Raw genomic sequence first — 11,350 nt, forward strand, 5'->3', positions numbered from 1 at the left:
TTTTACAATATATAAACTTGTGGGGTCAATTTTTGTATTTGAAAATTTTCAAATTGTGTTTTGAAATTCCCAAATCATGATTTTTGGAGAATTTGAGATTTTATCTCATGATATAAAATCATGAGATGAAATCAATATGAAATCACATGTCCAAACATTGATCTCATCTCATGATTTCATATCGCGATTTCAAATTGTTTTTGTTATTCTATAAATAAAAAAAAACAATTCAGTTTATTTGTATATTAATTTAATATATATATATATATATATTATAATTTTTTTAGTTATATCTCTTAGTAATTTGATTTTTATTATTAATATTTCATAAAAAGTTATTGACGCGAAGGCTCTATTATTTTAATCAAATACTTTAAAAACATCGAAGATATGAATTTATACTTATTGTATTCCATAAAAAAAAAACTCATGATGATTAAATTCATTTACGCTTATGAAATCTAGTATACTTTAAAAGGTATATTAAAAAAAATTACCTATATATATATGTTTTGATCTACTCATAAAGAAGTAAATCTGAAGTTTATTTCTCAAATAGTAAAACTTTTAATGGGTTTTGTTATAACATGTGGTTGTGTTTTGTTATATATAATGTCTTGATCCACTACTTTGTTGTTGTTTATTATAGGTTTTGTAAATGATTTTTAGTTGTTTGAAATGTACTTTTTCTTAGAAAGCATAAAATATAAATTTAAATAATGTCATTTTTATAAAAATAAATTTAGGGTGATTTTTTTTTTTTTTTATATATATATAGTGATAACAAAGTTTGGATATTTTCTAAATACAACTTTAAATTGTATTTCAAATTTTCATGATTAAACTCTTGTTTTTAAATAAAATGGGAAAAAAAAAATCCAAAAATATAAAAATAAAAATTCTCATCACCAAATAGGTCCTAAAATTGCATTATTTAGACAAATAATGAAGTGTATAGTGCTCTTTGTGAAAATGTCAGGATGATTATGAGTATAAACACAAAGATAAAGGTTTATTTTGAACATTTAGGAAAATAAAATTTAATAATGAAACCCCCTCTCTGCTCTCTCCTTCTTCAGCCAGTGTTCTCCTAGTTCTAATTTGGCGGGAAAAAGATGAGCTCGTCGGCGGTTGAGCCGGAATCTCCCGATCTAGTGTGCCAGCTTGACAACGTTCAAGGCGTCGTCGATGCTCTCACTTCCGTTCGCTGGAAACGCCAACAGGTTCCTTCTTCAGCTTCTTTTGCACAACAAAATACTCCTAAAATTCCAATTCGGTATCAATAGTTTTCTGTTTTCTCCATAACTGTCAGGATGCAGTATTGGAGTTATCGGAACACGGCATAGTGTTGATTGTTGAGGAAACCGCTTGTCTTCAGGCCAAAGTTTACTTGCAACGAGAGGTTTTGAATTTCTCAGTTTATTATATTAAGTGATGTGAATTTGTAGTCTTCTGATACTGAATTAGGTGTTTATTATTTTGTGTAGTTATTTGTTCGGTATGAATATAGCGCAGAAGGGAGGCCGCGTTTTGGAGTGAGCTTAGGGTTATTTGTTGATTGTCTGAATACATTTTCAGTTCAAGGACATTCAAGTGCTATTGAACTACGCTATCCTGGTCCTGATATGCAGCTTCTTCTCAAGTAATTATCCTCCAAGCCTCGTTTTCTATAATTAGTTTGTCGAATAGCTTTTGGCACCTCCATGGCAGTTGTATGATTGTTGAAAATGCTCCATTGGTTTATCTATGGTTGTTTAATCAAATGCATTTTCAATTGACTAGATAGAGTACAGTTTGAAAAATTGACAGGGTGAATTAAGACCAAAAAGACGAAGAAGAGAGAAAAAATGGCATCTTTAGTTATTTGCCGTCCCACTTTCCCATGTGAGGACAGGAGCAGATCTAACATTTGGAGTTAATGGGTGCACCTCTTGATATAATATGCATATTTTTAAAAGTTTTTTTAAAATTTCTATATATGTTTATAGTATTTGAGATACAGTGAGCGCACTGCTTATATGCTGGATCCACCTTTGGTCTCGAGGTCATACCAACTTACATGGCATTTTAATTAGCATAAATGTGAATTAGTGATAGAACAAGTCTTTTTTTTTTTCATTTATGTGCATGGCTTTCTATACATCTGCCTTTTATTGAGCGGAAGTCTAGAAAGACCTCAATAAAGAGATAAAGTGAAATGGTAGTTGTCAATGTTTAAGTAATTGAGCAGTTTTACCCTTAAATGAATGTTGATGAATCACATTCTTTACAAGTTTTGTTATATGTGTTAGCCTTCCCTTGACTGATAGAGGAGTTCTGCAGAATCTAGGAAGCAAATCACTTTATCTTTAGGCACATTTTTGCTTATTCTCAAGTCTTCTTTCACTGGATGGAGCACCATTGACTAGCTTTACAGTTTTGTAACTTTTTTTTTCTAATTCCGGGGTTAGGTCTGTTGAATCTTCAGATTCTTGTACTTATGCGGAAATCAGAACAAGGATTCCTGATACAATATCATGGGACTACAATTTTGAACCTGCTGGAAGTACTCCTCTCAGTTTTACTGTGAAGGTAAATATTCGCTTTGGCAGCAATTAAAGATAGTAGATCCAGGTATATGGCAGTTGGTGACCACCAGCTCTACAAAATGCATGTATCTGTATGCTTCACATGTTATGCTTTCACACTAGACAGGATGGACTAAAGATCATATAATTATCATAAGTCACTTAGAGGAACTCGCTCTTGTTTCCTAATATTTACTGAAAATTGAAATTCTGCAATTGTTCTTTTATTTAGTCTTGGGAAATAAATGCTATCTATCAGGTTAGTGAGTATATCAGGCTAACTGAGTGAATCTGGTTGTAGGCAGGCTTTCTTTGATGTTTGTTATAAAGCTTGGCTTCAGTTTCTTCCTAAGAGCTGAGGAATAGAAAAGGTCTTAAATATTTTACTGTCTGGTCTGTATTCAAGCAAAGTATATGTTCTTTCTCCCAGGACTGTACAGTAGGTATTATTTCATTATTGTTCTACTCTTTTATCATTTGAGGAAAGGTCGCAGGGAAACTTCCACAAGGAAACTTGTCAAATATCCTAAAATGTTAATATTTCATCCATACTTCCGTTTTGTGATAGATTCATTATTCCAATACTTTGACATGGAACTTATGCCTCTTTTTGTTGCACGAGGAAGAGTTCACTATATGTTTTGCGTGCCATAAATGGAGTACTTTTGCTGGTTTTGTTTATTTCAGGCCTTGAGTGCTAGGTTATTGTAAGCGGTAAAAAAAAATCACAGACAAATTCCCTGATTTTTATATGTTGAAAGATCAATATAAAATGTTCTTTTTGTTGGTAGAGTTAGAAACCATTAGCTTTCAGAATTCCCGGCTCAAAACACCATTACATTTAGTTGACTGCGGATGGCCTAGGCAAAAAATAAATTAAGTGAGAAGTTTTTGCATTTGTCTAGTATTTTACTTCTCCAGCAATCTGAGATTGTGAACACCTGAACAGGTGGCTACTTTAGTATCACAAATTCAGCTTAGTCTGCTAGTGCACTACACACACTATCAAACTAACCCCATTTCCAGTTCCTTGTTCTATAGAACTTTAAACTTGAAATTTAGGATTAGTATCTTGACGACATTTGATTAGTTGAGCGTGAATGAGAAATTATCTGTCTCCATATGGTACGCCTCTTTCAGGAGGCTGCATCTGGAAATATAACGTAATTTTCTGCTATTATATATTGTGGACTTTTTGTCCCTGATACTGAAACAAATGTGTGCTAGCCCATCAACCAAATTCTCTGCTAATGATGCCCCAGAAGCAGCTGCTTGGGTTCAAAACTGTTGTTTCCTATTTTAACTAAATTTGTCAGTGACCCTGGTCATTTGCAGAAGCTATCAACAAATCCAAGGGTAGTGCTCCGTTCTTCTGGTTTCCTCTCCATATTCTCTCTTATGTTTGTTCAAAAAGGAGGGAAAGGGAAAGAAAGGTAGGTTAATAGCGAGAAGGAATAAAGAAGAGGAATTGAAGGAGACCAATTTTAATTATTTAGTTTGGTTCAAGGGGATTTGAAGAGGGAAGAAAGTTATATCCATTGCCTTCCTCTCGAAGTAAAGTTGTACTCTTCTTCCATGCTTTTGAAGTTAAACAAGTCACCCTAGAAGTAAAATTTGTTTTATCCCTCCTCTTACACTACTTGTGTTTCTAAATGGGTAAAGCAAAAATCAAAAAGAAAACTTAGAAGTTTCACTGATTTTATCAATTGTTGGCTTGCTGGTACTTTCAAGTCCCATGAGTCTCTTAAGCGACCTTTCTGAAGTTACCTTCAAATTTATGTAAGTGTAAAGTGCAGTGAATTCATACATGAAATGTATTTTCTGTCCATTCTATGAAAAAGTTGTTGGCAAAACGGATTGTGATTGGTTGAAGTCTCATTCCTTTACCATTGAGCTAATTATCACCATATCATTGGTTCAATTATAGTCTGCAGCTCTAAAGGAAGCCATTGATGACCTTGAGTGGCCAGGATCAAGCATTCATCTTATCCTACAGCCTACACCACCATCAGTTACATTTAGAGGTGAAGGCCATGGTGACTTACAGGTACAGCTTGACCTGATATTTTAGTAGTATTCTATCCTCATGTTATCTACCCTCATCTGTTTTTGCATTCATTTTTGCAGATAGACTTTATGTGTCAAGCAAACACGGATCTTCTGGTTGCATTTCATTGTGACCGGGAAATCTCTCACAGGTTTCTCTCCTCTGACTGAGTGTGAAGTAAGAAGCCACATGCTTTATGTTTGTGCTAGACTATATGATCTGATCAAGACCGTCACATGGGCAGGTATAAATACAAATTTCTCCGTGCTACAACCTCAAACATACCCAGCAGTGTCATCCGGGATAATCGAGGAAGTAAACTGACCATTGGTAGAGGGGGAATGCTCAAAGTTCAGCATCTGGTCTCAGTTGCAAAACCAGCAATACCACACCCGCATGTCGATTCTGCCGGCTATCAGCAACCCAGCCGTATTGCTTATATTGAATTCTTTGTCAAGCCAGAGGTAGATGAAGACGATGCGAATGATACATAGATGATAGGAGTCTCTTGCTTAACAAAATTAGTTGCTAAATGTTTGTATTGAAGTGGAATTGGCAGGTAGATTTAATGTAATGTATATGTTTGGGGCAAAAATAGTAGGGACCGAAATATTTCGGGGATTTTGAACCCGACGTGAATCGAACACGCAACCTTCTGATCTGGAGTCAGACGCGCTACCATTGCGCCACGGATCCCTGTTGGTTTAAATAGCAATTAATTTAATTTATACAACACAACATTAGCATGTTATGTCAAATAATATTATGTTTATAACCCAGGTCCCAGCGACTGTCTAAGCCTTATAAATTTATTTAAGTTTAGGATATCTATACTGATTTAAGGTTAAGTTTATCATTTTAAATAGGATTATAGTTAGAGCGTACAAAAGGTATGTACTCTATAATTTGAATCAAGACTTAAAAGTTAATTTTTCATGATCACTCAACTAATAACTTTTAGGATACAAAAAAGTATGTACTATGTAGTTTGAATCGAAACTTTAAGTTAATTTCTCAAAAAGTAAATCAATTTTGTTTTGTAGGACATAAAAATCATTCGACTAATAGTAATATTCTTAGAAAGTCACTCAATTTTGTTTTGTAACACAAATTTCACTCAAACTATTTTCATTTCACCTAAAAAAAGTTATTGGACTAAGATTTGTTGGAAACCAAAATTGGCCGCATATGTGTTTGTCCAGGATATGTCAAAATTGATTTGACTTGCAATTCAGGCACATTGCTCTTTTATCCCAGTCAAGAAAGTTGTTCGCTAGGAAAGAACATGAAACCTTTTTAATGAATTAAGTAGTACTAATTAACTGGGAACCTTAATTCTTAAAACAAATTAAAGTTGTAATTATTTGGAATTATACAGTTAATTAAACCTAGGCTTCAAAATGGGTCATTATTTGGAATTAAATAGTATAAAGTTATGAGTATTTTAGTAAGGAATGTTTGAGTGGATTTTTCTCGCTAGTTTGGTCAAAGTAATGGCCAATGGCTGCCTAGTAAGCTCCAAAGTATTATGTTTAGAGCTTCACAAAACCAATTTAACATCTTCTTTCATACCAAACAAATTTTTAAATCTCTAAATTTTGTATCTAAATCTTGAATCTTTCTTCTGACTTTGACAAGGCAAGTGCAGAATAGTGTATTTATATTTTTTTGTAGAATTTTGATAAAGACAATTCTATTAGAATTAGAGAAATCAGAAAATCATGGATCGAGGGACACATAAAATGCTTATATTCAGCTACCGTCTACAAAGAAGTATAATTCATCTGTATATACAAAATAGATTTTTATCGACCAATATTAATGATTTTCTATGAGAAATTATAAAAGTTTACTTTTATTTATTATAATTATGATGCTCGGATTAGCTAGCACGTATCTGATATTTGTTACCTAACTTATCCAAACAGGCCATTCAAGTGGCTACTGCCTACTAAACACACAAAAAAACCGATCAAAAAACAAAACAAATAAAGGGACCGAAATATTTCGGGATATTTGAACCCGACGTGAATCGAACACGCAACCTTCTGATCTGGAGTCAGACGCGCTACCATTGCGCCACGGATCCCTGATGTCTATAGATACAATTATTTAGTATATAATACTCCCTCCGTCCCTATTTACTTGTCCATATTTCCTTTTTTGGTTGTCCCTATTTAGTTGTCCATTTTGACAAATCAAGAAAGGACAACAAATTTTTTCCTATTATACCCTTATTTACACTTCTTGAAAATTGTAAAAGTGTATGTTGTTTCCCTCCAATTTATTTCACTTTAATTCAAATAAGTGGTTGTAATTTTGAATGAAAAGTTGTCATAAGGGTAAAATTGTAACTTCACTGTGCTAATCATTGTTGCCTTAATCTGTGTGTCATTTCTAAAGTGGACAACTAAAAAGGGACGGAGGGAGTACTTAATAACTCAGAAGAAATGTATGGCGATGGCATAAAATTAGACAGATCAGCCAATGAACTTATTAGGCTATTTTATCTTCAACTATGTATATATACTAACACTTCCCGGCGAAAATCCGAGCTTAGTCGGGCTTCAATGTAGATATCGGACATTGGGTGAGAAACAAAAAAAAAACAGAAATAATTCTGCATTTCATATTTTTGTTATGAAGCTAGCTGGGAATAAGCCAATCTGCATGAAATATAACTTAGATCCATTTTGTTAATGCGTTCAAATTATAGGAAAAACTGTCGGTGCATCTGAATAATATTAGTACATAAGAAAAACGTGGAGAGTCGAAAAAAAATAATAATATAACTTACCCAATTTGGTGGTATTTTTTTTTCTTTCTTTCAAGGAGTTCTCTTTGTTTGATAAATATAAAGTGCGGTACACTACTTAAAATTCATCTTCACATCTGGAAAGATGCATCTTCATTCAACTATGTATATAATAATCCCCATGGATTAGAGCGCTATATTCAAATATCCACATGGGTGATGGGTTGCATTATTGTTCAAGGATATATTATAATAATAAACTTCTTTCTTTTTTTCATTCAAGATTCGATATCTATATTGATGTCCGATTAAATTCTTACTCACATTGAGAAATCCCATATTAGAGGAGAAAACGTACTTTAACAAAGACGACTCTATATCTAACTGAACTCAAACTTGAGACTTTTGATTAAAGAATACCTAATACTCCACCTCGTTCCTAGTTATAAGCAGAGGCGAACCCAGGATTTGAATACTTCGGATGCACCAATAAACTTAAAATAAAAACAAAGAAATAGGGTTCTAGCTGGATTCAAACCCTGGTTTTGTGGACAATTTCTCTAGCTTGTGCCAGTAGCACAAGGGAAATCCTATACTCCTCATGCGTGCATTGTTAGTTATATTCTAGTTTTTGTCAGTTTCTCAAGTTAAATAGACATATATATAAATGTGATTTTTTTCGAAGTTAACGAATGCACATTCAGAATTTTGGTGATCCACCTCTTATAAGTTGCTTCAACTTTCATATGCTCCCTCCAAGAAACTTCACTATTGGAAAGGCTCATGAATATTTCCACACATGAATAAACATTAATTATAATAAAATTAAAGTGCCATCTCAAAATTCAAACTAGCTAGCTATAAATAAATGCCCAACATATCCAATATTTTCACACTAAAATCATTCAAATTCCCAATGTATTCCTCTAGCTACTATCCCTTTCATTTTTGTTTTCTTCTCATCATATCATCAACTTGTCTGGCTCAAACAAATTTCCATCCTAAAACATTATTCCTTGCAGTGAAACAAGACCCTTCAACACTACAATACATCACCCAAATTCACCAACGAACACCTCTAGTCCCCGTTAAACTCGCAGTCCATATTGGTAGCGAAAATCTATGGGTGGATTGCGAAACGGGCTTTAAAAGCTCAACGTACAAGCCCGCTCGTTGCGATTCAAGGCAATGCAATCTCGCAAGATCAACAGCTTGCGGAGATTGTAATACCGAAAATACAACCCGGCCCGGTTGCAACAACAATGCGTGCTACAACATTGTGTCCAATCCGGCTATGAATACTTTCTTTTCTGGTGGTGAAATAGCGGAGGATGTTTTGACAATCCAATCCATTAACGGTTCCATCCCGGGCCCTGAATCCCGCGGGCCCGTTGTAACTGTCTCGAATTTTATCTTCAGCTGCTCTCCATCATATTTCACCCAAAATTTAGGCAAAAATGTTAAAGGAATGATTGGATTTGGTCAGCAAAGTCCAGTATCATTTGTTACTCAACTTGCATCAGCTTTTAAATTCAGTAGACAATTTGCTATTTGCTTGAGCTCATCAACTCAACAAAACGGAATAATTTTTATTGGGCATAGGCCTTATATCTTTGCACTTGGCTTTGATGCATCGCGAGATCTAATCTATACACCAATTATAACCTACCCGAATTTTTTTCTCATCAATCGCGGTTCACCAGAGTATTATATTCAAGTTACATCCATTACAATTAATGAAAAAACATTGGCATTGAACAAAACATTGCTCTCGTTGGATGAAAATGAAGAAAACGGGACGAAAATCAGCACGGCCGTTCCTTACACTGTATTGGAGCCTTCTATTTACAATGTTGTGAGTAAAGCTTTTATTAGTGAAATGCCGAAAGATGTGAAGACTGTACCCGCAGTGCAGCCTTTTAAAACTTGTTTTGACTCAACATATGTTGGTATGTCACGCCTTGGATATAATGCACCTAAAATTGATTTGGTTCTCCATAAGCCAAATGTGCGTTGGACTATTACTGGAGCGAATTCGTTGGTAAAAGTTAGCGATCGCGTAGTATGCTTAGCGTTTGTTGAACGAAATCAGACGTTTGGACAGGCGATTGTTATTGGTGGGTTTCAAATGCATGACAATCTTGTGGAATTTGATCTTGCTAGAAGAAGAGTTGGGTTTAGTAACTCGTTATATTTCCATCAGACTACGTGTTCAAATCAATTCTATACTATGGGAAATTAAGGGGTTTTTTTTTTCTTTTGTTTTTTTGTTCAATAAGCTTCATGTTTGATGATCTTTTAAATCATGATTTAGTGGATTATGTGTTATATAATGTAGTGTGTGCGCCATGTGAAGCTGATCACTAACATCTTCATATTCTTATTAATGAAAGTTGTATTGTCTCAAAATTCGTGTGTTTCTCTTTTACACGTTTCTCTTAACAAAATATTAGTTACAACCACAACCAATTCTTAAGTAGCCACAACCCCTATTGTGTTAATCTTTACCGTCAAATGTCAGCATCACTAACTACAATCATTATCATAACAACCGACAATCACCATCATCATTCATTACTATATATCGATAACTAATAATTTATCATACCACCATCATTCAACATCATTTTCATCGGCATCCATAAATTGTAAACCACCCACCAACAACCATATAACTTCTTAAAAGTTTTGTTATAATTTGTACTCCTACAACTAAGTAGATCAATTTAATAATTTTTAAATAAAAACAAATTTTACATATTTAGATGCTAGAAAACAAACTTTAATCTCAACAAAAATAAATGATGTCTAATATAGTATTAAATATAAACAAAAATATGAGAAAAAAAAGTATAGGGACCGAATTATTTCGGGGGTTTTGAACCCGACGTGAATCGAACACGCAACCTTCTGATCTGGAGTCAGACGCGCTACCATTGCGCCACGGATCCCTGGTGCAATAAAAACATAATTAATAATATATTACCTATAATCTATATAGTGGTTGTCTCGTTTTTTTCTTTTTTATAATCAATATAGGATACTCATTGTTGATAAAATAATTTGAATTGTTTATTGTAAATTGCAATTTGTTTTGGAGATTTTACCTTCTTTATCTAATTTTGAATTACCGACCTATTCTAAATGGGAAGAGCATTTTGAATTCAAAAGAAAATAACTTTGATAATAATTACATAGTTTTTTTTATCATAAGAAGACCATCCTTCAATATTTTGGTCATAATTAATCTTAGTTAGAACTTAGAAGGTTTGGCAAAATTTTCAACTAGTATTGAGGTTAGGAACATATACGTCCTCAATGTTAGTCTAAGATATGAATTAATATATATATAGAGAGAGAGAGACAATATCAAAAATGCGAAACCTAAGACATGATTGCCAGCATTATTTATGTACCACAAATTACAATTACAATTAATGACAAAAATGAACTTGGTTATCTTTTAAGTAGATTCAAGCTTACAGTGACATAATCCATATTGAGTACTATATTTTTTGATTTGTCTCTTTTAGGATACATAGTCCAACAACGTGGTACAATTCAAACAACTTCAGATTAGTTGAAGAGTACAAAGTTCCACCATTAGAATACATTCCTTCAACATATAAATTACTCTCTAATTTTGTATAATAAATTAGTGAAAGACTTCGAAAGTTTTTTAACTCTTTTTTTCTCTATACTAACCTCAATACAAATGCAATATAATACTTAGGGGTCGTTTGGTTTGAAAATGAGTTATGATGGGATAAATTATGTTAGGATAAGTTATGTTGGGATTAGTTATAATGGGATAAGTTGTGTTGGGATTATTTTTTATTGAGTGTTTGGTTTGTTGTATTCAAAATAATAAATTTTAAGAACAATTTATTTGTTTACAAAAATGCCCTTCATTAATGTAAAAAGTGATATAACAAAAGGGTTGAAAGAGACATTTTTGTCATTTACCTATTTTATCCCGGG

At 33.3% G+C, this 11,350-nt stretch overlaps 2 protein-coding genes and 3 non-coding genes across 5 annotated transcripts; 2 read left to right on the forward strand and 3 right to left on the reverse strand.

Annotated features, from left to right (window-relative positions):
- Positions 1 to 1,059: 1,059 nt before the first annotated feature.
- LOC125843049 (uncharacterized) lies at positions 1,060 to 5,150 on the forward strand. Its single transcript, XM_049522294.1, has 7 exons — positions 1,060 to 1,223; positions 1,313 to 1,402; positions 1,488 to 1,642; positions 2,451 to 2,571; positions 4,495 to 4,614; positions 4,695 to 4,765; positions 4,859 to 5,150. The coding sequence occupies exons 1-7, from the start codon at positions 1,116 to 1,118 to the stop codon at positions 5,106 to 5,108; spliced, it is 915 nt and encodes a 304-aa protein (XP_049378251.1). The 5' UTR covers positions 1,060 to 1,115; the 3' UTR covers positions 5,109 to 5,150.
- An 88-nt stretch (positions 5,151 to 5,238) lies between these two features.
- TRNAW-CCA (transfer RNA tryptophan (anticodon CCA)) lies at positions 5,239 to 5,310 on the reverse strand. Its single transcript has one exon. It is a non-coding gene; the product is annotated as a tRNA-Trp (tRNA).
- Positions 5,311 to 6,631: 1,321 nt separating this feature from the next.
- TRNAW-CCA (transfer RNA tryptophan (anticodon CCA)) lies at positions 6,632 to 6,703 on the reverse strand. Its single transcript has one exon. It is a non-coding gene; the product is annotated as a tRNA-Trp (tRNA).
- Positions 6,704 to 8,237: 1,534 nt separating this feature from the next.
- LOC125842079 (probable aspartic proteinase GIP2) lies at positions 8,238 to 9,611 on the forward strand. Its single transcript, XM_049521283.1, has one exon. The coding sequence runs from the start codon at positions 8,238 to 8,240 to the stop codon at positions 9,609 to 9,611; it is 1,374 nt and encodes a 457-aa protein (XP_049377240.1).
- A 637-nt stretch (positions 9,612 to 10,248) lies between these two features.
- TRNAW-CCA (transfer RNA tryptophan (anticodon CCA)) lies at positions 10,249 to 10,320 on the reverse strand. Its single transcript has one exon. It is a non-coding gene; the product is annotated as a tRNA-Trp (tRNA).
- Between the last annotated feature and the right edge of the window lie 1,030 nt (positions 10,321 to 11,350).

Source organism: Solanum stenotomum, chromosome 10, assembly GCF_019186545.1.
Source record: "Solanum stenotomum isolate F172 chromosome 10, ASM1918654v1, whole genome shotgun sequence".
Classification (NCBI taxonomy): Eukaryota; Viridiplantae; Streptophyta; class Magnoliopsida; order Solanales; family Solanaceae; genus Solanum; species Solanum stenotomum.

Coding starts and splice junctions, on each gene's coding strand:
- LOC125843049 (XM_049522294.1), top strand. CDS start 1,116: ATGAGCTCGTCGGCGGTTGAGCCGGAATCTCCCGATCTAGTGTGCCAG. Junction 1,224..1,312: donor TTCGCTGGAAACGCCAACAG/GTTCCTTCTTCA, acceptor CATAACTGTCAG/GATGCAGTATTGGAGTTATC. Junction 4,766..4,858: donor GACCGGGAAATCTCTCACAG/GTTTCTCTCCTC, acceptor TCACATGGGCAG/GTATAAATACAAATTTCTCC.
- LOC125842079 (XM_049521283.1), top strand. CDS start 8,238: ATGCCCAACATATCCAATATTTTCACACTAAAATCATTCAAATTCCCA.